The sequence below is a fragment of the Oreochromis niloticus genome, linkage group LG10, assembly GCF_001858045.2.
Source record: "Oreochromis niloticus isolate F11D_XX linkage group LG10, O_niloticus_UMD_NMBU, whole genome shotgun sequence".
In the NCBI taxonomy this organism is placed as follows: domain Eukaryota; kingdom Metazoa; phylum Chordata; class Actinopteri; order Cichliformes; family Cichlidae; genus Oreochromis; species Oreochromis niloticus.
The window spans coordinates 33145868-33172885 of record NC_031975.2 but is presented as its reverse complement, the minus strand read 5'-3'; the positions used below and the strand labels follow the sequence as shown (position 1 = coordinate 33172885).

At 37.8% G+C, this 27018-nt stretch overlaps 2 protein-coding genes and 2 long non-coding RNA genes across 4 annotated transcripts; 3 read left to right on the top strand and 1 right to left on the bottom strand.

Moving 5' to 3' along the window:
• Positions 1–1147: 1147 nt before the first annotated feature.
• On the top strand, positions 1148–2234 carry LOC112847990 (uncharacterized). Its single transcript, XR_003221848.1, has 3 exons — positions 1148–1252; positions 1913–1988; positions 2112–2234. It is a non-coding gene; the product is annotated as an uncharacterized LOC112847990 (long non-coding RNA).
• A 40-nt stretch (positions 2235–2274) lies between these two features.
• On the top strand, positions 2275–13308 carry LOC112848087 (uncharacterized). Its single transcript, XM_025911110.1, has 2 exons — positions 2275–3293; positions 12400–13308. Exons 1-2 carry the CDS (start codon positions 2376–2378, stop codon positions 13072–13074), a joined length of 1593 nt encoding a protein of 530 aa, XP_025766895.1. The 5' UTR covers positions 2275–2375; the 3' UTR covers positions 13075–13308.
• Positions 7726–11803, top strand: LOC109203778 (uncharacterized). Its single transcript, XR_002063477.2, has 8 exons — positions 7726–8616; positions 9150–9193; positions 9333–9379; positions 9676–9720; positions 10558–10587; positions 11020–11088; positions 11290–11364; positions 11648–11803. It is a non-coding gene; the product is annotated as an uncharacterized LOC109203778 (long non-coding RNA).
• Positions 13309–15561: 2253 nt separating the features above from the next.
• LOC112848005 (uncharacterized) lies at positions 15562–17133 on the bottom strand. Its single transcript, XM_025910724.1, has 2 exons — positions 16211–17133; positions 15562–15777 (listed from the first exon to the last, which is right to left on the bottom strand). The coding sequence occupies exons 1-2, from the start codon at positions 17054–17056 to the stop codon at positions 15562–15564; spliced, it is 1062 nt and encodes a 353-aa protein (XP_025766509.1). The 5' UTR covers positions 17057–17133.
• Between the last annotated feature and the right edge of the window lie 9885 nt (positions 17134–27018).

Sequence of the window (27018 nt, the reverse complement as noted above, 5' to 3'; positions counted from 1 at the left end):
GTTTTATTTATATATGTTTATATATAAATATATATGTTGGCCCCTAGAGACAAAGCATGTACAAACTCCTTGTACGTGCTTTGGAGTTTTTACGTGTTTTGGGGTTTGTACGTGCTTTGTCTCTAGCGGGCACCGTAAATATACTTTTATTTATTCACTCCACAGAAAATACAATAAATAAATCATATAATACAAAAACCAACTATTTACATTTCAACTTTAAACTATTTAAATTTTCAGCTTTTTCCTTTTAAACAAATTTAAAGTGAAACAACACAAAACACTGCAAACCACAACACAATTATAAATAAATTAAAATATGAAAACAAAAAGAAGATGCATATTCTCTGTCATACGGGCCTGCATGAATAAACTTTCTGAATGGCGGAGTTTGAAATATTACTCTTTCTGGGTCACAAAATAAACTTTTAAGATATTTTCATGCCAGACTGGTGCTGTGTAAACTTCAAATACCTGTGCGATTCATCAAGACATCACATATTTCCATAAGTGCTCTAACGTTTTCGGAGATGCCTGTTACCCACCAGCTGACCGGGTGGTCACTCGGGTTAAACATAATATATAAGGCTGAACTGACAAAAAAATCACTGACTACACCACCAGGTATTATAGGAATAACCATAAAGCCTTTGAACTAAAACAAACGCTGTTGTGACAGTGATGTACAGTCTTGTTGGTATATATGCATGATTTGTATCGCCTTCATGTTTCTAAACCGATATCATGAGCAGCAGCTTTTACAGCTGTGGCTCCAGCAAACATCAGCTGATACTAGAAATTAATTTTAAATGAATTCTAACAGCTTATCAAACTTGAACTTGCTGTAGTTGTTTAGCAAAACATCCACTGGTTTCCTGTTTCTGGCGCTAAGTGGGTGATAAACAAACAAGAGAGACGATCAGCTGATTATTATGGAAGCCCGTTTCCGCCACTAAAAAAATTTCGAGTTATCTTTTTCGAAATTTCGACTTATTTTCTCAAAATTTTGACTTAGTTTCTCAAAATTTCGAGTTAGAAACTCGAAATTATGAGAAAAATAACTCAAAATTTCGAGTTAGCTCTGCCAATCAGTAATCTACGTGGCTGACGTCATTTCCTTGTTACCCGGAAGGATATGGCACAAAGGCGCGTGCACTCAAAACTGGATCGTCTCGTGAGCTACAGTGAGCTACAAATGGCGCCAGGTTCTTCAGCTTTGAATGCCTTCCTACAAATGATAACTGGATAAAAGGTATACAAAAACGCTGTGACAGCGATTGTTACATACAAAGTTGAATAGAATGCAACATGAGGGTTAACCAAAGGTACCTATAAGGTTTCTGGTGGTGGTCAGAGGGCCCGGTGGTGCCAGTGTTCGGCAGCCTCGCCTCTGTCAGTGCGCCCCAGGTTGGCTGTGGCTACAATGTAGCTGCCATCACCAGTGTGTAAATGTGTGTGTGAATGGGTGGATGACTGGATATGTAAAGCGCTTTGGGGTCCTTAGGGACTATTGAAGCGCTATATAAATACAGGCCATTTTACCATTTATTTACCATTTCTGTTACACGCTAATGACACCTGTTACGTTTGATGAAACAGACGTTTTGCTGAAAGCATGCGTAATAAGTGTACAGCACTGTATAAAACAAAATCACAAATCACCCAAAACAGGGAATATGACTGAAAACTATATAAATAAGGAACAAAACCAATAAAAATGTAACCAGAAAACTGAGAAAATTTGGGATTGACTGTATTGTGATGCAGATTGTAGTTACAGTGCAAATGGACACTTAAAAATGCAATTCCCACTTCTCCACCATAGTCAGATCTCATAATGTAGGCACAGATACTTTGATGATAATATTGTGGCTTTATAATAGGTAATTTTAATTTACATCCTTCCTTACAGCATGGGAGACTTGATTGAATTCTTGAAACAAAGAGAAGTCTCTGAGGAAATTATACAGACCTTGGAGAATGAGAAGGTACTTAATTCCAACAAGATACTGGTTGAAATGCAACTTTTCCTTATTGTTCTTAAGTTAAAAATAGGATTGTATTTTCAAGGCTGGTTGTTTTAATAAATTAAATTATTTTTCCATCTTTAGATTGATGCCAGTGTCATAAGTCTAATGACAGATGAGGAGCTGAAGACTTATTTGCCATCATATGGTGATCGTCTAGCAGTATTTGGATTTTGCAGACGGAGGGGCAGCAGCCGCAAGTCAGCGCTTTTTGAATGGCTGAAATCCAAAGTGTCCAAAAGAAAATTATCTGAAGAGGATGGCAGTAGCACACGGCAAGAAGAACATTCCCAAACAACCCATAAAAGAAATGCTCTGAAGAGAAATAGAAAAATAGAAATAGGATGGATGCATTATGATGAAGACACTGAGGTTTTCAAGCAGGTTAGAGCTAGACGAGGAGGAGGAACAAGAAAAATAGACATTTGCAAGGATGGCAAGAAAAGGGACACATTACAGGTTGCAACAGGCCTGTTCTTTCCAGATGGAGGAAACATTCAGGGGCCCTTAACAGATTTTGACTGTGATCTAAAGGATTATCAAGAGATGATAGTCGATGATGCATTGACAGTAGGAGAACTTTATCATGTCACAAAACTAAATATCCTCAGGTTCTACCTCACCACAAAGAAAAAACAAAATGACAGCCTTCAGAGTTCCAGCCCAGGTTTGCATCCATCTTCAGAAATTGAAGAGAGTCCTCAAAACCAAACCTCTTCTTTTACTGTCACTACAGTCCAAACATCTGCTCCATTTGAAACAATCAGCCATGATGTGACATACATTGAAGACACTCCAAACGATAACCTTCCACAATCTTCCACGCAGTCTCTAAGTGCTAACACTTCTCACAGCAGTGACATTATTTTTGTTGGCCCCTTTTCTGACAGTGAGCCAATAAATTTGGATGACACCCTGATTTTTTCTCCACACCCTGGTCCATCCAGTGAGAGAGTGAGGAGAGTAGTGGTGGTCCACAGAGGGCAGGTAATGTCAGAGCTCATTTCACATTTTAGTGATAAGGACCTTGAAGATGTCGACATCAAAATCCAGTTCGTACTGCCTGATGGAACACCTGAAATGGCCCATGACGATGGGGGAGTTGTGAGAGATTGTCTTTCAGAATTCTGGAAAGAATTCTATGACCAGTGCACCACTGGAAATGTGTGCAAAGTGCCCTTCTTAAGGCATGATTTTGGGCAACAGGAGTGGGAGAGTGTGGGCAGAATCATTGCATTTGGATGGGTTAGAGAGAAATATCTGCCTGTCCCATACGGTAAAAAAATACATTTTTCCTGGCCAAAATATATTTCAAATATATGGTAAATATATTTTGTATTTGTGATGCTCCACAAAAATATATTTTTGAAATTGAAAATATATTTCTTTCAAACCAAAATACATTTCAAAACATATTTTAGGGTGAAGAAAATACATTTGCAACCTTACAGTAGAATGTATATCAAAGTATCCTTTATTTAAAATGTATTTAGTGCAATAATGATGATAATGATAATAATACTAAAAGTAACATGTTTTATGCACATCTGCAAAAAACAGTTGGATTCAAACAAAACAGAGTCAAAGGTCTATCACGAATTAGGTTGTTTATTCATTTGCTTACAGTATTTCACATTACACAATATTTCACTGTAATGTAGCGTTCATTGACTTTGAAATTATCTGTCAGTGATACAGTAAACAAGATACAACAACTGCTATGTACACTTTAGTTTTTGACAATATATATAGTACTTAAATGAACACACTCCACTTTTTTTGGAAATAGGCTCATTCTCCATCTCCCTCAGAGTTAAAAATGCAGCGTCTTCTTTCTAGATCCGTACGTTATTAGGACTCTGGAGCGTGATCTTACGGGATGGGGCGTAGCCAGGATTTTTGGTCGAGGTGCCATATTAGCAGGCCAAACAAATGCTTGCTGTGTGGTCGGTTGTAATGTTAGATTGCACTACCGGCAAAGGAATAAGCTTGAAAACAGGCTCTCTTTTCATTGTTTCCTCACCTGGAAGCATCATGAGGGAGCTTATGTGTTGGATGTTACCAAAAGAAGGCGTCTAGCCTGGATAGCAGCTGTGAGACGAGCTGATATTCAGTTCTCTACCATCCCCAGATATCTGTTGGTGTGCTTCAGTATTTTCATTCAGGTAAGTTCTGAATAAGTTCATATTATTCTTTATAACCTATTAGTTTTATTTTCAATGCGCTCTAAGATCATAGCACAAACTTAGAACAAACATGCAGAACTACCTTCTATTTATAGAGTTGCTAATTATTTGGCATTATTGCAGCAAACCAGCCTATGAAATGAATGAAACACATCCTGACTGGGTTCCAACACTACACATGGGGCACTACGAAATCCCTGCTTCAAACTACATGCTACACACCATCATGCCAATCAGATTACCAGTGTTGGGACTAACGCGTTATTAAGTAACGCGTTACAGTAACTACGTTATTATTGTGGTAACGAGCACGGTAACTAGTTATTATGCCAAAACCAGGAACGCGTTACTCGTTACTGGGATTTAGATAGGCTCGTTACTCGTTACTTCGTGTGGTGGATATCGCGGAGCTTCCACAGATTCAATAACATTAGCAAGTGGTGGAGGCCAGCAGGTGGATGAAGGAAAAGGGAGGCAAGAGGAGAGACCCGAAGCGGCCGCCGGTCCGCGTGTCAGGTGAACTGAACTTCAGGTAAGAAGTTATGACCTGCAGTCTATCTGAGTCAGATATAAACCAAGTTTAGGTGGAGTTTATTTTCAGTATGATGACTTTTTCGTACTGCGTGCTAGCTAGCATGACGGAGTTTCTATACAGCTGTGTGGGTGCTATGTTACTGATGTTGAACTTTATTTTGTTCATACGGTTAATTATTAGAGTTGCCAACCGTCCCGTAAAAAACAGAATCGTCTGGTATTCAGAGAAAATATTACGCGTTTCGTACTGAGGTGAAAAGGAACACAGTTTGTCCCGGACTTCAGCTACAATGAAAAAGACACAAAGCTGAAGCTGCACAGCTGCCTCTTCTTCTCTCATTCTCTCCTGTTTCTACTTCAATCACGAAACTGATCAATGATCAGCTGATCGGCTTTTCTCTCTTGTTTATTTATCGCCCACTTTGCGCCAGAAAGAGGAAACCAGCGGATGTCGCGTTAAACAACAGCAGCACGTTTAAGCTTGATCAGCTGTTGTTAGAATTTATTTAATATTAATTTCTAGTATCAGCTGATGTTTGCTGGAGCCACAGCTGTAAAGCTGCTGGTCATGATATCGGTTTGGTTATGTGGTGAGAGGGAAACATGCAGATGAAACCAGGAGATGTCCTTACTGAATCATCAGAGCTGAACAGGTGATGGAGAAACAGGTTTACCTTTTAGGTGACATGAATGAGTTGAAGGGAAGTTATGAGCTGTTTCTGAGAGACAAATAACACCAGGATCCTTTTCTACGTAGCTGACAGCTGGTAACTGTGCAGGGGCGGGTCTAGCAAAGTGTTGCCAGGGGGCCAGGTAGGGCATTAACAGAGAAAGGGGGGCACAAGGAAATACTTTTCTTTATTATTCTCATTTAAAATGTCTCGCTTTTAAAAAAATAATTATCTGAGTCTTACAACAAACAATTGATAGATTGATACATATATACCATCAGAACAGTGTACATCACTGTCACAACAGTGTTTATTTTCATTCAAAGGCTTTATGATTTTTCCTATAATGGTGGGCCGGTCTCTAGTCAAAATGCCCGGGACGATTGTTTTGTCCCAGTCCAGCTCTGTATGCAGCTCATCTGCAGTCTGGTGTTACCTACATCTTCCTATTCAGAAGGCAGAATTTCCAAGTTCTGAGTACAATCAAAAGCACCACGACTGCAGTTTTTGTGTTGGATGTAAAAAGCAGGCTAGAATCATGGCGGCGGTCAACGACGGTCCAGGCGTGGGATTTCTCTCGTGGAAATGTGCACATTATTTTTTCCTTTCTGTTGGTAGGTGGCACAGTGCACTTGTGGCAAGTAAGCAAGCTAGAAGACTGGCAGTCTGGCTGGGTATCCAGTTACAGAAGCAACACATTAACAAGAGAATTCTGAGTAAAACCAAAGTTACTTTCCCTAGTAACTAGTTACTCTGAAAGTAACGAGTAACTTGAAGTAACTGAGTTACTTTTTTAGAGAAGTAACTAGTAATGTAACTAAGTTACTAATTTAAAGTAACTTACCCAACACTGCAGATTACTTTTTCCATGTGTGGGTAAAAAGGTGACCCTCCTGGATAAGATGGCAAAGGTTTGCTGCGTTTTGGTGAACATGTGCCCCAGTGTGGTAGTAAAACCAGGGAAAAATGCTCTTGTTAAATACTCTTAAGTCTTGTGCTGTTTATGTAGTGATAAGTTTTCAAAAGAGACAGTAAATTACAGAATGGTAGTAGTGGGTGATATTATTTAAATGCTGTCATGATTTTATGTGAACATTTTGTCATTTGTAAACTATAAACGACATGGATTCTACATGGTAACTGATTTGATGTTCTACAAAGTGCTTTTAATTAAAAATAGGCAAACATTTCTTTGTTTCTTTATTCAACTTTTGAACAGTGGTACTTAGTAAGTACATATTCAGTAAATGCAAATTATTTACATGGCCCCCTAAATTAAAACATTATGGGTTATTCAGAACAGAACTATGCTTGGAAAAATATTGTCCCATCAGTTGATCCAACTCCTCCACAGTAGCAGGTGGGATTTTTCATTTTTGAGGACGGCTCCTTTTACCTTTCAATACGGATGGTCTGTTTATGTTTTGATCAAGAACCTTTTTTTGGGCAGCTGAAGAGGAGAAGTCTATCTTATTGCCAACCTCTGGCTGTATCTTGGTCACATTACCAGGCAAAACCCAGTATGCAGGTTCATCTGTAAAAGTCCTTGTACCACAGAGCCGCACTGTTGCTTCTACATTAAACAGAAGAGCAGCGACATGGCTGCAGGTCTCCGCGACTCCGGCCATACAGGTGCAGTGGGCGGCTTCAACCTTCCCTGTGATGCTCACAATGACCTGTGGCTGCAATGCTGCAATTCAGTCTTTAAGAGTGCAGCACCTGAAACACACACAGACAAAGTTCATTTAAAGACAAGAGCTTTAATAAGCCAAGGCCGACACAAATGTGTTTTATCTACTTTCAAATCCATTTATAATAAATGTAACAAATAAAGTGTTTTTATGTATCCATGTATAGAACGCTGCATGTTATATTCTAAATCTGCCTGTTTCCTTTTAGAAACCTAGCAGCAAAAAATGAGCCTAAAGTATGTAATGCAAGGATGTAATCACTTTCAAGATGGAGAAAACATAATGTTCGACTTTAAGTGACAATTATGGACACCTAATATGATAAGGAGATTCTGCAGGTCATTAATCAATGTATAAAACTAAAACAGAATGTATTTTTAGTGACACAGGACACAAACAAGGAAGCAAGATGTGTAATTAGGATTATTTATAATAAATATGAATTAATTAGGGCAATTTCTTTAACCATAGAGAATAACTAAATCCTTCAGGACAATGTCACATCAGTGCACTGAACTCACTATGTTATCCCTCTAACAGCCTCCACATGTTCTCACTGTAATTTCCCCCTCATGAATGAATTTATGCTGCACTAATCTGAATGTTCTGGGGGAATCAAACGCATTTTACTCACAGTACTCAAGCTGACTTACCTTTGCTTGAATGATGGCGTACTCACAACGTAGAGGCTTAAAAATAGCCAAATCTTGTACCCAGTCCTTGGTGAATTGGATGTGCGCCTCCAGAGATTTATAATTGCGAAATTGGTGCGCCGTGTATGCGCTGACTCCACAGACAAGGTACCAGAGTAGATCATGCTAAGTCAATAGCGGTTTGGTCTTCAGGGTTTCTACTCCACGGCAGTATTTCATACGGGTCCACATTTCAACAATCAAGTACCGTCTCTTTGCATCTGGACACAATCTGTCTCTATACTGTCATTTTTTTTGGAGCTACGTTTCAGAATGGTTCGTAGCAATCTTGTTTTGATTCGTGGCCTGCCAAGATGGTGCTGCGCTCCCACAATGCATTGCGACATTACGTCAACGCCAAAGCCCTTTGCGTGCAGGAGAGTATGCGCATGCGCATTGCCATGGTGGTTTAAAAAATAAAGATATAATGAAAAGTAATTAATAAAAATCAAATATTTAAACATTCCCACAAATGTGCAATGAACGTGCAAAAACTCTCTTTATTAGTTGTTGCTGTTTCTTTCTTTGTTCCTTTTTTTTTTTGAAAAATAACGACGTCTCTGAGGCGCGAATTCCGACAGTGAGAGGAACGGCCGGATACGGGACACGGGAAGAAACAAGCCGATTATGTTCGCGTTAATTAGGTGGTTGGAAGATGTAAAATTCTCAATTCTGCCAACTGAACATATACGAGATTTTAATGAGGATGAATAATTAGCCGGCATGGAGGAAACGGACCTTTATTTGGTGGAGTGGCGACAAGAAGCCAAAAGACGGGTGGCCGGTCTATGAAGCCTCCATCATCAAGCTAGCAGGTGCCTTTTCTCATATAATATTACTTTATTCTCGCTTATTTGGCACGGAAGCGTAGAGCTGCCACCCAGGACAAAGAGAAATATAAGTATATCACGTTATAACGTGAAAAGGTTATCGTTCTAACAATATACTATCATGTTAGTACAATATACTTTCCATGTTTGAACAACATTGTACGAGCAATGTACATAATTATCACGTCCGTACAATATTGTGCGAACGTGATAATTATGTATATTGTAATAACGTGATATTATATTATACAAACATGAAAAGCATAATGTTAGAACAATAAACTTTTCACGTTATAATGTGATATAGCTCTATTTTTCTTTTGCCTGGGTGGCAGCTCCACGCTTCCATAATTTAATAATCAAAATATGTAACTTAATTAATTATGTTGTGATGTACTTTTGCCTTTTCTTATTATTCTGCCTTCTCAGAAACGGAAAAAAATACAAATAAAACTGTTTTACACTTGTTATATACAATAACTATCAAAACCTATTCACATTTAATTTGGCTTTCACAGAAATCCCACCTGTCCTTCTGGCTACAGAGCACTTACTTACCAAGGTTAGAAACAAAGCACAGTTATGCTTTATTAATGTTCGCTAATTACAATGTTCCACATTTCCTTGCTTTTTAAGTCATTTTTAGGCTTTTTAGAGTTTTTGGGTTTTTTAGCAGTAATGTTTCTGCCTATTTATTTCAGCCCATGAAATCGAATGCAGATGTTCCTGATGTGAGATTTACATAAATGTAAGTAATTTTGTTTGTCATTGTCATTAATGTTGTTGCTTTTGTTGTTTTTGTGCAGTTTGCAATCATATAAACCTAGCAAGCATCAGTCAGCACAGTGACGAACCTAAACTGATTCTTGCTTTATTCACATATATTATATGTAATTATATATACCTGCACATTGTGCCTAGGGTTGCAGCCACTTGGCCCCACCCCATTGTTGTGACAGCCCTGATTGTACTTTTACACTGCATCTGCCACATTAATGTATTTTTAAGTGATTTGTTTGTAATACATGAATTTGTTTCTTACAGATGTCAAAGTCTCAACCTCATGCTGCCCTCCCCCATCCTCCTAAAGTAAGTATTTGTTGTTGTAGTTTTTATGCAGTGTCTGTGTCACATGCTAATCATAATTATTGAAATAACTGTTTTCTAACAGATTTTCCAAAACACTAGTTATGTTTGTTGTCATTCAGACCAATACTACTGCTTAGACATTGCTTAGTGGTCATGCATGTTTGACAAGCTTGTTATGATACCAAAACAGTACGCCTATCACAATAACCAATATATCGACTTAACACACAATACATGTACATGACCTCAATAATTGTTAATGATGCAATTTATCTGCCATTATATTTAAAAAAAAATATAATAATAACAACACAATAACATTAAATAACATTGTTTTCTATTTGCTAGACAATTTACTATTTATTCAACTTTTTATGGTATCTAATATTTTGATACCTAATTTCCATGATCTAAATATTTTTAGAACTAGATGTTGGTTTGTCAATTGAAAATGTGTAGATCTTGCATTATTATGGTGTTATATTATGATTATACATTCAAAGACATAAAATGGTCTTAAAATGACAATGACATAACGTGTCGCAATTGTTTATGGGGCAATATACAGACCAACAAAAAGTTGTTATCGTAACAGGCCTTCAAAACAGACGGTTTTATGATTGATAAATTCAAAAATAAATACATTTAATTTCTCTGAGATTCTCTAATATTCAGTTACAGTTCACAGCACAGCTACCTGTACATGCAGTATTATACTGTAAATATAAATCTCTGCATTTAGCATCCCACTAGAAGAGTCACAGTTACTGCCTCTTTTTTTTTTTTTTTTTACAAATACCTGTACTATTACTAACACATTTACTGTTTTACTTTTAGCCTGTGGATACAAATGCAGATTTCCTTAATGTAAGTTGTGCATTTTAATTACATCATGTTATTTTTATTATTATTTATTTATCTATTTTATTTTACATTCAAATATGATTGCTAGTAGGTAAAGAATAGTTCACCTATAATTGATATTCCCAATTAATTTCTCACCTCTGATTGAATGCCTTTGTTTGTTTGCCTTTTTTGACTATAACAAAACATTTTTGCAGGATATATATGGTGAATTTATATGCATAGATACAGTCGTAGTGCTTGACACATGCACAGAGCAGTAGATGTACTAAAAAGGAAATAATTACAATCATGATGTTGATTGCTGATGTCAGTATATATATTTTAGGGGAATGTTTTGTTTTTCACCCAAAATGAACTATATTGCTTCAGAAGAGATTTATTACCTGACTCTTATATATTGTTCTGTTTTTTGTTTGTTTTTGTTATTTTCAGGTTCAATGGTGCGTGTTCTTCTAATGGCTGTCTTCCCACTGGAGGTTTTGATCCACAGCAATTTAAAAGGTAAACAGCTTTGAAAGTCAGTTCAAATGGTTAGCTAATAGTATTCTAAAAAGCCTACAACTCTGTCACCAGTTTCTTTACCAAAAAGTACCCATAAAAGTATATCGCATATCATTGTAGTTCAAATATTTAGTTGTACAAATGTCAGATTTTTGGAAATCTAAAACTAGTCAAACACTCAAATGTTCATGCTTTTTATAGGAGGACAAATCAAAACGGACATCGGCGCAGAGCGAAGAACTGCCCTTGATAAGGACACTATGACAGCCATATATAGTAAGTGAAGACTTTCTGTGTATCTAAAATTGCATACAGCACAAGTAACTTACTTTGCAACCATTAAAATAGGTTGTAAAGTAAGTTACCAATACAAATAGGTGATGATGCATTGTAGTGGTTGGTCTCAGACAAAGAAGGTCAACAGTATTAATATCTGTATTAATATCTGTATCTATATAAACAGAAATATCTGTTTGCTAAATGAAGCCAGCTAACATAAATCATATTTTTATTTTAACTCTGATAAAAGTAATAGAACTGTGACTTTTGTTTGTTGCAGTGGCCGTAAGGAAGAGGTTTCCCAATGTGTCCAGAAGGGCTTTGAGGATTGCAGTGAAAGCTGGGGGAACTGAGACTGCTGGAAAAGGAAAAGAAATTACATTTAAAGTATGTTGACTTATGTTAATACAATCACACACACATATACACATACACACACACATATGTGTACATATATATATCTATATATATATATATCTATATATATATAGATATATATATATACACACACACACATATATGTATATGTGTGTCTGTGTTTCTTTTAGAATGTTTAAGTATGTAATGAGAATAAAATTATAAAATGAATATTCCTTGCTTGATTGATATGCTATATGTATGTTTTAAACATCAAATAAAGATTTCTTTCAGCTGTTACATGTGAATGTGTTTTCTTAGAAATATATGAAGGGTTAAATTTATATATTTTTGAATGATTTTAAATAAGTTTAAATTGTATTTTGAAATATATTTTATAAATATATTTCAAAATATAAAAAAACAGCCAAAAATATATGTGTTAAAACACATTTCAAAATATATTATAAATATATTTTTAAATATATTTTAAAATACATTTTGAAATATATTTCAAAATATACAAAAATGGCCAAAAATATATGTGCTAAATATATTTCAAAATATATAAATATATTTAAAATGTATTTTTGCACATATATTTTTGGCCATTTTTTGTATATTTTGAAATATATTTCAAAATGTATTTTAAAATATATTTTTTTACCGTATGGGGTGAAAATTGCACCTGCCATTCTAGAACAAGCTGCCTTTGGATATGTAAAGAGTGATATTGTGGAGGATTTCCTTAAGTTCATGCCTGAATCTGAGCGTACAGTGTTAGAGGCGTGGCGATCAGACTTTAGCATCGTGGACCAAGAAGAACTTATAGACATACTTGATAACCACAGCTGCAGAAAGATACCAACAGCCTACAATGCCACTGAAGTCCTATTGGAGCTTGCACACAAAACACTTGTCCAAGAGCCTGCCTATGTTATTGAACAGTGGGCAAGAACACTCAGCACTGCATGGGAAAGCATTTGTGATCTATCGTCACTTTTTGAAACCCTCCAACCAAATGTGAGAAAAGTTCTCAAGTGTCTCACTTTCCCTGAAACAATGACGGCTCACCAGAAGCTGATTCAGAAATATCTAACTACATATGTGAAGAATGCTGAGAAGGAACATTTGTGTTTGTTCCTCAGGTTTTGCACAGGTTCAGATTTACATCTTGGAAAGAACATCATCATTGGGTTTAACGAACTTAAAGGTTTCCAGAGACGACCTGTGGCACACACATGTGGATGTGTACTGGAGCTGTCGATAAATTATGACAGCTATCCTGACTTCAGATCGGAGATGAACAGTGTGTTGGAATCAAATGTGTGGGTCATGGACATTATCTAAAGGTTTGATTCACAGACAATGGCTTAAAAGCCATTGTTGTTTTACAACAAATTATATTTGAGTTGTGAACTAAAACTAAAGTGTTCCCAAGTGAATGTCACATCAAAGGTTTCAGGTGTTTAAAAACTGAGTTCTAAGAAAAAGTCTTTGGTGAAATACCACTGTAATGTAATTTGAGGTACTTCTTTGTGTTTGTGTTTTCGTATTACAACTGAGGCAATATTTTTCTAAACACTTGTGAAATGCCCAAAAGTTGAATCTGTTCATCTGGACGTAGCGTTTCAGTGGTTTCAGTCATTATGCAAATGTACTGTTTATAAGGTTTGGGGAAACCTGCAGTCAGCTGAGACTGAAGAAGTCACTTGGATGAGTGATGAAAGGTTTCTCCCACAAAACGCTACGTCCAGATGAACAGATTCAACTTTTGGAGATTTACTTTCCTGGATGATTGAGAATGCATCAACACTTGTGAAATGCATTTCTGCAGAGGTCTCAAAGTGGAAGTCTGGAGACCATTTATAAGAACTCCCATTTCCTCAGTCAGCATGTGTGCATGTGAACAATCAAAGCAGTTTTCCCACCTTTTCTTCAATTTTCTATTATTTGAATCCAAAATCAACTTAAAAAATGCATTAGGTTAATTTTAATTTGTCATATTTTATTAATGTAATGTCACAAGATGACATGTATTCTAGTGGCTCACCAGAAAATTTGAGATTGAGACCCCTGCAATATGTAGTATGTAGTACATGTAGGAGATATATTCAATATCTCCTACATGTTTTATCATTGTGCACACATTTTACAGTTTACAAGTCAGGTTTTATTATATCATTGTATTTTAAAACAGTTATGTTCGTACAGTTCTGTTTAGCCATCTGGGTTATGTTGACTTTTGCTAAATTGAATGGCCATAAGGAACACCTATATGCTTTTATTTGGGATTTCTGTGAAATCAGCAATTGCTGAGCTGAAGGTTGACTTTTGGTTTTCATTAAATGCTTTTAAGTCTAGATTGAGAGATCCAGAGAAAATTGTTTTTTAAAATGTAATTGTTATTTTATAATATGTATGTAACTTTGTAATTTCAACGTGTTGTCGCCTCTTGGCCAGGACTCCCTTGAAAAAGAGGTTCTTAATCTCAGTGGGACTTTTCCTGGTTAAATAAAGGTTAAATAAATTGGTTGGCTTTTCCTGATTTTTGTGATGGAAAAAAACCCTTGTTTATCATAGCCCCCTTTTTTTTTAAACTGCATAGCAAATGGGGTAGTTATTTAAAAGATATTTTCCTATATTTGTTTTCATCTTCGAGCTAAATGTATTTGCTTCATAGTGGTTTTAGACCACACTGTTCTTATTCTTTAAGTAATTGTAGGATATTGTTATCAGATCTTGCCATATTATCCTCAATCTCTTCTTATTGTCCCATTCTCTGTTTTTAGAAAGTTTGTATTTTTAATACTAATTGAAGTTTTGCACAAAATATTGCATATTTTTGTTATGTGTATTGTCTTACTTTTTCCAAGTCTTGTGCTTGCAATTTGATTTTTATAAGAATACTTTAAGGTTTTTTGTGTAACTGTAAATACAGTACAGTTATTTGCTTTAAGATAAGATGATGGCAAAAGATCTGTTTTATAATAAAGTGTTCAATGAGTCAAATTACATCTTTCATTTTGGTAAATTCTGGGTTTTTATTATTCTGAGGCGCAATCTGAAAAAAAAAAAACATAGGTCCATAAATGTCCATATGCTAAAAAATATATAATTACACTGCCCATAATCAGGAAAACAGTCAGTATATATAAAAAAGTCTCAGCAGTAAAAAAAAAAATGACAATGAAAAAAAAATTACTGCTACATAACCAGATATTTCAAAATATCAATAATTACTCAAATAAAAAGAAAGATAAAAAAGCATATTTACAAAAAGTTGAAATCATAATTCCAAGGTGACATTCATTGCATATCCTTTATGATGTCCTCCAAATAGCAGGTTTAACAGACATTATGTGTACATAAGTTTTAATAATAAGGTTTTTAACGCAAAAAAGTGGTTTGTTAATTGAAATAACCATCCAAAAAAAAAAAAAAAAAAAAAAAACCCTCCAAAATTAAATGCAATTTTTATAGCCTTTTTCACTTGGCCCTGTTTGTGAAATACATTTTCAGGCCCTCAAAACCCATGTATGAGTGCCCCCAAAACGACAACCATCCATGAATTAATAACTCATAAAAGGTTAGAGTTTAAATATCAAAATACAGCATTAAAAAAAGTGTCTTTTGGGGTAATATTTGTTGCAGACAGCAAATGTAGCAAAATTAAAACCAAACAAAAGGGGGGGGGGGGGGGGGCCCTAAATATCCCTAGATGTCCCTGAAGGACAAGGGTCAAAGAATGTGTTTTTGCCACCTCAATCTAATGCATAATGATGTCTAACCTTTAAGGCAAAAGCTCCAACTCAGTAAGCATCAACTGCCTTAGCTTTACATACAGATCTCTTCACATGGAAAGTCTTTGAACACGCATTCTTCAACGCAGGCTTCAACTTTGTCCATATTGATATGTTTGAGACAGTCCCTCGCGCCATAAATGTCTGGGAGGGCATACACAAAAGATGGTCGGCCGTGAGGACTTTGGGAGTTGTGGACTGGGCGCATTCTGTGGTCATTCCAGGCCAAAGCAACTTCATTTAATTCTTCCTAGATGAAAACAAATGCACAAAAGAAACATTTTCAGGCATACAATATGAAAATGTTAATGTACAATAGCACAACTAACTTCTACATTGATTTTCTTAGCTTACACACCATTAATGTAGCTTTGGTACACACACACACACATCATGGACAGACATACTTATTTACTTAGTTTTGGCCCACCAAAAATGCTAACCGAGTACTGAGACAGGCCTAAACACATATAGATCATCAATGTGTTATAATGTATAATTGTGTTCCTTGATATATATGGGTAATATTTTTTTAACAAAACTGTTTTTTTTAAAAAGCACTCTACTTTTCACGTGTACTTTTATATATCTGATGTTTCTATAATATGCAAAGGCCGTGTGAGTTGTTACAAATTAAACAGTTACAATACATGTCGTTTACACAATCACCTATGTAAACTCACCTGTATAATGTGAAGAAAACAGAACTGGACCAATGATTTGTCCAAGAAAGAGTCTGAGAAGTGGCCATCCTCTCTTAGTTTGTCAAATAGTTCAATCCAGTACTGGATACACTGGCTTCGTAAGATTAGCCACCATCTTTCAATGCGTTGATTTCCTGTACTTGCTCCAAATATGACGCGCTCTCTTTCTGGTTCATTGTCTGTAAAGTGCAAAAATCGTTGCATGTGAGCCACATGGACGTTTTCTGTTCCTAGATCTAATCTCACTCGATCAGGGCAACCACCTTGTTGAATCACGGCATCCATGAAGTAGCCAGCAATTACTCTCGGGTCATTATTTGTCTTGTAAGCGTCTAGCCATATTACACTCCTTGAAAAGCCGTCAATGCATCCACTGATTGCAATCCCAAATGGCTTCAGCTTATCGTAGCCGTCGATATGCCACACATAGTTGGGGCCTCTGCTATGATACACTCGCCTCCGCAGTCGTCTACGTGACCCCAAATCCACACCTTCTCCATCGAATAAACGGAGCAGAAGACGAACGGTTTCTCTGTCAGTAACAATGCCATTCATCCAACACTTCTGGTGCATCCAACGATACCCATGACACTGTCCTGAGGTTGCCAGTTGTGCTTGTATAAAAGCTGCCACCTCTCCCACCTCTGTTTTGTTCTTTCTGCGCCAAAGTCGGTTGTTGTGTAAAATCCTTTCAAGTGTACGAAGGCTGATAATAATGCCATGTGATTCAGCTAATAACGCAAGAATCTCCTCATTTGTGAAGCCACGGTTAAAATATTCAGCAATGTGTGAATTCATGATCCGTATCTGTAATACTGTTAGCATATCTGTAGCATTTGTAGCTGAGGGATTCAGCTTCCGGGTAACACGGAAATGACGTCATTCACGTAGATTACTGATTGGCAGAGCTAACTCGAAATTTTGAGTTATGTTCTCGAAACTTTGAGTTATTTTTCTCATAATTTCGAGTTAGTAAATTGAAAATTTGAGTTACTAACTCGAAATTTCGAGAAAATAAGTCGAAATTTCGAGAAAGATAACTCGAAATTTCGAGTTAGGTATGGTTTTTTTTTTTTTTAGTGGCGGAAACGGGCTTCCATAGATCATTGATCAGTTTCATGATTGAAGTAGCAACAGGAGAGGGAGAATGAGGGGAGAAGAGGCAGCTGTGCAACGTAACGACAGAATAACTCCACCTTTGTGTCTTTTTCCATTCTAGCTGAAGTCCGGGACTAATCGCGTTCCTTTTCCTCTCAATACGGATGTATTGTAATTGGTCCAGCCCAGAGTTGATCATGACCAATTGGCTAATCCACCACCTTTCATTGTTTATACCGTTACAAAAACAAACAAACATAAAAATGAAAATCACCATCGGCCAAGCGGGCAAATGCACGGTATGCCCAATGGTCAGTCCAGTCTTTTACCGATGCAAAAGTGGACAAATTTGAGAAAAATTTGTGGTCACGAGTGGAGGACCTTGAAAACCGTAGTAGGAGAAACAATGTACGGATTACTGGACTTAAAGAAGGCGTGGAGGAAGCCCGGAAAGTGATAAATATGTGACGGAGATTCTGGCCAAAGCACTTGAGCTTTCTGGAAGAGAATTTGAAATTTGAAATGTAACAATGCCAGAATCTAACGAGCCTCCCAGGGTGATACACGTCCGCTTTCTACGTTCATCTGCCAGGGAGAAAGTACTACGGGTGGCCAGAGAGAAGCGGGGAATCGACTGGCAGGGCGCCAAGCTTTCCTTCTTTGAAGATGTTACAAGAGAGGTGGAGGAGAAGAGGAAGGCATTCAACCCGGTGAAGAAGCGTGTCCGAGAGCTACAAGTGAAGAATAGGCTGGTGTATCCTGCAACACTTATTTTTACGTGGAACGGACAAAAGAAGACATTCAAAGATGGAAAAGAGGCCGAGAAATTTCTGCAGGAGTCGACTTAGAGGAGTGCGGGACATAATGTAACAGATCAGAGAAGTGCATGTGAATTAAAAATAAGATAAGGTAACAAATAAACAATGGGTGGAACGGGGCGGCTGTGCTGCTGTCGGACAGTTAACGTGTCTCACGGACCAAAGAAAGTTTAGTGACTCAAGTTAAAGTTAGTTAGGATTGGGTAGGAGGGAGGGGTCGCTTAGCAACCTTGGTCTGGGTTGTTATGCAAAGAAGGGTGTTCGTTTTGTTCAGGTTTGGGTTTTTTTAAGACAGCTAGTTTGATGGGACCAGATGGGTTTTGTAATATTGAGTGCCTATGTATATATTTGTGTTGTGTTGTAAAGCGCACAGGGAGTGTCCTTCCCCCATTTGTATTAGAAAGAGATGAACAGGTATACTAAAATAATATCGTGGAACATAAAAGGATGTGGGGACCCAATTAAAAGGAGGAAGGTTCTGACATACTTAAAATCTAAAAACACAGATGTAGCGTTTATTCAGGAATCCCACACTGCTGGTGAAGAAGAGGCAAAAAAGTTTAAAAGAGACTGGGTGGGCTCCGTTTTTCATAGTTCATACTCAAGTAAACAAAATGGTGTTTTGATCCTTATTAATAAAAAATTAAGCTTTGTGTTGCTGAAAAAATATAATGATAAAGAAGGGCGCATTATATGTTTGGAAGCTTTAATCAATGGGGTTCGAATGGGTTTGTGTAATATCTATTTACCTAATAAAGAAGAGCCAGATTTTTTTCATAAAATTAACGAGATAATAGGTGATCGTGAGGGGCAGGTAATATTGGCCGGAGATTTCAACCAGATGATGGATGGGATAATCAATAAGAGCAAACCCAGGGGTAGGTCTACACCCAGGGACAGAGAGGCTATTCAATTACTGACGGAGGATCTTTGCCTAGTAGACATTTGGGGGTTAGTTAATCCTAGTTCAAGGGAATATACATTTTACTCCAATTGTCATAAAACGTATTCAAGGATAGATTTCGCCTTAATATCAAAGTCTTTGGTCGATTCAGTTGTAGACTGTGAGATTGGTGCCATTGCCGTTAGTGATCGTGCCACGGTAGAGGTGCAAATGGATTTAAACACAGATAGAACAAAGACGGGTCGCTGGAGGCTTAACACGATGTTGTTGCAAAACAAAAGTTTTAGTGAGGAGTTCCTCGAAATCAATATGGGCTCCACAGATAAAGTAGCCACAGTTTGGGAAGCGTCTAAACATATATAAGAGGAAAGATAATTGCATATGCGACAAAAGTTAAGAAAAGAGATCTGGAACGGGAAAAAACTTTAGATAAAGAAATATCATCATCATAGTTTATTTATATAGCACTTTTAAAACACAGAAGGCTGACCAGAATGCTGAACAACAGAAATATAAGAGATACAATAAAAATAATAAATATGATAAAATAATAAAGTAATAACAATAAAATATAAGTAAATACAAGTCAGTTAACTACCGAGTCAAAGGCCAGCGAATAAAATAGCAAATAAAAACTGATGTCGATTGCCTAACGTGAAGACGAAGATTATTCCAAAGCTTTGGAGCCACAATAGAGAACGTCTGTTAACCCATAATTAAGTCATAAAAGAACCAAACTTCATGAATGTTTTTTGTGACAAAGAAGTATCTGTTCCAATCACTCTATCAGAGAAAAATCAGAGTTGTAGAAATAATGGGACACTCAGTAGAGCCATTATATTACGTTCTTTACAAGCGTATGTAAACTTTTGAGCGCGACTGTGTGTATGCCCGGTTATTTCATGAAAAAATATTAACAAAATGTTTAAACTCTTGCATTTTTAGAAGCCTGTGTATATTAGTTATCTCGCTTTGTTGCAACCTCACTGTTTTCTGGAAAGTTTAAATTTGTCAGCAAGGTAATGCAGATGTTCTAAAGCACATGTTACATGAATGAATCTAAACCTTTATAAACTTGCTTAAAAATATTGCACAGATGTTTCCGGCTGAGGACATTTTTTGTTCCCTCTGAGCTTCGGTGCACACTGGATCCTTGTGGTACATGTTCACACTTCATGTGATTTGTTTTATTTGTTTTATTTCTTTTAAGCAGCATACTTTTGTTTGAAAATGTTTTTTTTAAATACAACTTTTATTTTCAGTTGTCAAAATCTGGACTGCTGCCCTCAGAGATGAAGGTTTATATGAAAGGAAAATTATGCATAACTGGAGGTATTCGTCATACCATGATAACTTTTTTTCTAGAGCTGTCTAGATTAAAAACTTTGATTTTTTAATATGAATTTCCTGAGGATGAAAGGGAAGTAAGACTCCTGAGTGGAGTGGAAAATGCAGACTCTTCCACACAATAAGCAGCAGGACTCCAGCAGTCGTGGAGTTTTAGTGTTGAAGGTACTTAGTACTTAATACTTAATAAGCAGTTGCATTTAATTATGGCTAACCAGAATTAATATAATAAGTTACAATTGCCGAACACGACCGTGTGAGTGGAGAGGTCACTAAGGTGCCGTCCACTCCAGAAGTGGGAACAAATTGCTTGGGAACTGCTAGAATGTCGAGGTAAGTTCAGTCATGTCCTTTCTATTACAATAAGTAGTTTTAAATAAAAACATCCCTGTTTGGTTTAACACCAGTGTTCCAGGTACTGCTGACAACCATTGTGTGGTTTGTTCCATACTGGAAGGCGATGCTGAGTCCAGTATGATTTAAATGGTAAAACAAAATGAACACGATAAATGCATAATGGTCATTATTCTCAGATCATGTTTATAATGTTAGCTAACACACTCACATAGACTGTAACCCCCCCCCCCCCGTTCAGGTTCATTTCAGATGTGCTCAATATGGCAGCAGCCAGTTCAAGTAGTTTTGTCAAAAATGTGCATCATTGATTATGAATACTGTTTCTTTCCCCTCCTTTCTCTTTCTGTACTATATGTATCTGTAAATATGTTCAGTAAATATATGCTGTCAGTCTAATGGAGTGAGTTCATTGTCAGAGTTTATATAGTCAGGTGCTCCAGTCATGCTGACAGGTGTATAACTTCAAGAACCTTGGCATGCAGACTGTGTCTACAAACAAGTGACAGACCGTCCTACCTATTTAAATGTATGCTTACTGATTGTGTGTCAGCAGAAATGTGCATAAACTTTGTGCAGTAGGACGGTTTGTCAGAACGCTCTGAAATGTTCTCAAAGTAAGAAGCAGCTCCTTGGATGACGTTTGTACTAACCATGTTTGTTTGGAATTAAATTAAAATAAAATTCAAATTAAATAATAAAATAGTATTAAATAGAAACAGGATATCTTCAGTTTCATTTCTCAGTACCATCGTTTATTTGGTTTCGTTTGCAGATGTTGGTTTCTCGTGGTTTTTTTTTACACTTTTAATAATCACAATAATGAAATCACGTCCACGTCTTTTTCAAAATATTTTTACAAAACTATTAATTGCATTGTAAAGCGCTATATGAAATCCAATCCATTATTATTATTATAAAAACTAATATGATTGAATGAACTGGTGGTGATCCAGTTGTGGAAGCATCAGTGAAGTCAGCACCAGAGATGGGATTACTTTTTTCAAGTAACGAGTAATGTAAGGGATTACCATTGCAAAAACGGTAATTAGATTACCGTTACTTTCCCGTAGGAACGCTGCGTTACTGCGTTACTAAAACCGTGATTTTTTGCGAGAATGTCTCATGACAGTGACGTAAGCGAGTGCGACGTTCATGACAACAGCTGTGTGCAGATCAACAATGGATAATATATCGAGTGCGGAGAGAGTATGAGCGTGCAGCGTTTAAAGCGTGGAAGTACTGACCTTACTTTGAGTTTGATTCCATAAAAAGTGACAAAAACATTAGTGTCCGCTGTGCGTGGGAAGAAAACTTCTTTTTACAGCGAAAAACCCCCCTAAACTTCCAAGCAAGCGCCGAGTGCGCTACGACTGTAACGGGAAACTCACAGAGAAACTCGCGGAGTCTTCAACTGACCGCTGCGGCACACCTGCACCAGGGTAAACCTCCGCCTACCCCAGTCCTGCTTTACAGGTGAAAATAGAGCAACAGGACCGCTAGTCTTTGATTTTATTTATTTTCTGCTGTGTTTTACTTGCATCTATTTGAAAGAGTGAGTGTAAACACAAAAAACATATTTTATTTTATGTGCTGGAATGTGCAGAAAATAGGTTTAAATGTTAAACAAATTTCTTCCAGTCAGAGAATGTTGCATATAATTAAATTTTTGCTTGATGCATAAAGTTAAAAGATTAAAACTAATAAAACAAGTTTTAAAAAGAGACTTTTCCATTTGATTACATTTTGTATGATGAATTATGCAGAAAAAGTAGAATTGGGCTGAAAGATCTATCGCTTTATCACCTATTCAGGTTGTAAATCGTGTTTTTAAAAAGTAACTAAGTAACTAAGTAATTAATTACTTTTGAAAATAAGTAATCAGTAAAGTAACGGGATTACTTTTTTGGAGAAGTAATCAGTAATTAGTTACTGATTACTTTTTTCAAGTAACTTGACCAACACTGGTCAGCACTGAGTGATGATGTCTCATATTTCACAGTCAGTGTAAAGCTGAGCTCGGCCCTCCCACAGAGACGTTAGCAGCACCAATCCCTCGGGTTGAGCCACCAAAGACCCTTCACCGTCTGAGCGTAGCTCTGATGAGGAACACCAACACATCAGCTCCAGATATGCTGTTATTTGTTTGTAAGAAGATGGCGCCGGGTGTCATGGCACGCCGTCTCTCGGTTCTGTAATGTTTATGTTTTGTGTTCTTAGTGGTGTCCCTGCTAGTTTTAAAAACCCACTCCCTGTTGGTGTATGAGCGACAGACGCTGCTTAATATCCGTGACTCACTACTGAAGCTCCCCAGCGGTAGCGAGCGATGTGGAGGACTCCCGCCGCCTCTGGCGCTGCTACCAGAGGAACTGCATCGCCGTGATCCCCTCTGGAATCCTTCGAAACGGAAGCTCTGGAGAAGTGGACGAATGTGCGGCACGCGCTCTGGGAAGCGTGTTGGGGTCAGAACTAGGATGCGGTGGGTCCTTACCATCAGTGACCCTGTTTAGGACTTTATTTTGGCCTCAAACAGCGTTGCCTTCTTCCTGTTTACCCGACGTCATTGGAGCACGCTCACCCGAGGCTGCTTTATTGGTCGTCATGCCGACGGGATATGAGGGGAGGTTGAGCAAATATGAACAACCTACAATTACTGCCTGCTACCACGGATGGACAGAGAGTTAAATTAGCTCTCTTAAACGCAAGATCTGTATCAAAGTAAAACTCATGTTCTTCGGGACTTTTTGGTACTCATAAGCTGGACGTCATGCTCCTAACGGAGACATGGCTGCGCGCTGGTGACGTGGCACCTTGCTGGAACTTTGCTCCACCGATGCCAGCTTCTTCAGCTCCCCCAGGTTGTGTGGGAGGCGGGGTAGCCTCTATCATCAAAGACTGTTTTAAATGCAAACAGATACAAAGTCCTGGTGTTTTTACCTCATTTGAGTCCCAACTCCTGACTTTAAGCTGTCCCGTGGTTCTGATTATAGTCATCTATCGTCCACCTAAATATAATGACTTGTTTATTTCGGAATTTTCAGACTTCTTGACATGTTTTATTGTTCACTATGAAAGGATTCTTATAGTGGGGGACTTTAATATTCATCTGTGTTGTGAGGATAAACCCCTGGTCAAAGATTTCTTAAATGTAACCGATTCCTTAAACTTCACACAATTTGTGTCTGGGCCAACACGTAAGGGCCACACCCTAGCGCAGGGGTCGGCAACCTGCGGCTCCGGAGCCACATGCGGCTCTTTAGTCCTTATACTGCGGCTCCGCCTGGTTTGGGCAAATAAATTAGAAGTATTTAGCTGAAGTGTATTTTATTTATGTTAGTTCTTTTTAACTCGTAGTTCTAAATTGGATGATTATTGTGATATTGAAATATAAAAATAAAATTATATTCTATTATTTTTTCATTGCTCAAAATAAGCGTGACACTTGCGGAAGCTGGTATTCCCGCCGAAACGCCGTGCATTTATCGAGACTTTCAACCCCAGGTAGGCCAATTATGGATCTTCGGATCCACATTATGTCAGCAACTGTTCTCCACCGTAAAGACAAACACCGTTCACGCCTGACAGATGACAGCTTACAGTCCTGCGTAAACTGACTTCGTATAGCCCCGATTTGCGGACTCTGTGCGCAGAGGTTCAGGAGCAGAAGTCCCATTGTAAACAAATCACGGCAGACCCGACGATGTTTGCATGAACGCGCTTTTCAGCATCTCTTTATTGAGCACTTTTCACACACGGTTGCTGTACGCATACAGCCGGCTGTAGCTTTTCAGCTCACAGCCCGACAACACAACAGCACAGATAGCGCAGACGTAAAGGCAGCGAGGCGTGATTGCGGGTGTCGCTCAGGTGCGTCCGACTGCAGCGGCGCTGCAGACCATGCCCCGCCGCACGCATTAACCAGGTAAAATACATATTTAGGCAGAATTTTGCAAATATCTATTTTTCATTTTTCAGCAGCATAGTGCTTTTTTCCAATTATTTTTTAAGAGTCAGGTCAAGGCTCCAACAGCCCAAAGGCGATATAAGGGTGGCGGCTGACAACAGTTTTTGTTTGCTACATGGATCATTTTAGTTCAGCTGGGTGTCTTTGCTTTTGTTATATTTCTTTAAGAGTTCAAAATGTGTTGATTACATAAATAAAATGTAATTTTCTCTGTAACACTTCATGGATTTCATAAGCAACACACCTTAGTTGTTCACACAAAGCATAAAGATAAAAAACAGTATATACAGTGTTATCTTCATTTTAGATGTCAAAAAGTATTTGCGGCTCCCAGTGTTTTCTTTTGCGTGGAAACCGGGTCCAAGTGGCTCTTTGGGTGTAAAAGGTTGCAGACCCCTGGTATAGACCTTGTCTTGAGCTACGGGCTGAATGTATCAATGACTGAAAATTGTGTTTTACCTATTCTAGACCAGTCAGCAGTGTTTTTGATATTTGAATCCCTAAATCTCCAGCTTCTGAGAGGGGGAAATTGCCCCTCAGATCATCTCATTATATTAGCCCCGAAGCATTGCTTGGAGTTAAATTACATCTACCTGATGTGTTGGACCCCATTTTTACCCAGGAGTTATGTGTGGACACCTTGACTGCAAATCTTAATAATACACTTCTTGAACTACTGGACTCTGTTGCTCCTGTAAAGAAGTTAAAAGGTCAAAAAAGAACCCTATGCCCTGGCTAAATGAGGAGCTCCTGAACTTGAGAAGAAATTGTAGAAAAGCAGAGCGTCACTGGAGATCTTCCAGACTACAAGTATTTCTCCAGGCTTGGAAGGACTCATTGTCTTCCTTTCAATCAGTGATGTCGGCAGCGAAAGCAAATTATTTCTCAAATCTCATCATGAGTCATAAACATAACTCAAAACTCTTATTCAACACAGTGTCGCAACTTACAGAGAGTAAATCAACTCTCTGCTGTTCTAATTTGATAGCTCATGACTTTCTTACGTTTTTCAGAGACAGGGCTGAAACACTTAGGAATCAGATTACTCCCTCCTCAAGCTGTTCATTAGACTACTCGGCTGCTTTGCCTGCTGGAGCTGATAAACTGTTCTCTGACTTCAAGGTTATTTCTCTGTCTGGATTAACTAAGGTTGTAAAAGCAGCTCGATGTACAACCTGTTCTTTGGATCCTTTACCAGCCTGGGCTATAAAGTTAACTGTGGTCAGCATTAGGACCCTACATTCTGTTTCTTTTAAATACTTCATTGATGACCGGAGTCTTCCCTGAATGTTTTAAATCAGCTGTGGTAGTGCCGATCTTGAAAAAGCCTGGACTGGTTGTTGACATGGTCGCAAACTATAGACCCATCTCACATCTGTCTTTTTTATCTAAAGTCTTTGAAAAAGTGGTTTTTAAGCAGCTCACTGAGCATTTGTCAACAAGCAATCTGTTTGAACCATTTCAGTCTGCTTTTAGACCAAATCACTCCACAGAAACAGCTTTAGTAAAAGTGGTGAATGACCTGCTGGTACATGCAGACAATGATCGCACTTCAGTTTTATTACTGCTGGATCTAAGTGCTGTGTTTGACACTGTGGATCACTGTATTTTATTGGATAGGCTTGAACATTTTATTGGAGTTACAGGAAATGTTTTATCGTGGCTGAGATCTTACCTGTCAGGGAGGTCTCAGACTGTTAGTTTTAAAAATGATCTCTCTGAGACCTGTGCAGTGAGGTATGGGGTCCCTCAGGGCTCCGTACTTGGACCATTGCTGTTTTCTCTGTACCTGCTGCCTCTTGGTGTTCTTTTATGTTCTTTTAATGTAACCTTTCAGTGTTACGCTGATGACCTGCAGCTTTATGTTCCTCTAACCTTTGGAAAGTGTGCTGAAGTCTCTAAACTAGAGTCTTGTCTATCTGCAATTAAGGGCTGGTTATCGGATAATTTCTTGCTCCTAAATACTGATAAGACAGAGCTGATGGTCATTGGGCCACACAGATTTCAGCACTTGTCCCAAAATTTCATCTTGAAAATTGATGACAGTGTCATAAATTGCAGAAACAAGGTAAAAAACTTGGGCGTGTGGTTCGACATGGTGCTCTCTTTCGAGTCTCATGTAAAAGAGATAACAAAGACTGCCTTCTTCTCCATGCATTTGTGTCTTCACGTATTGATTATTGCAATGCTCTTCTTTCTGGCCTACCAAAGAAAAGTTTTAGAGGTCTACAGATGGTGCAAAATGCAGCTGCTCGCATTTTAACAAGGACTGGGAAATTTGAGCACATTATCCTGTGCTGAG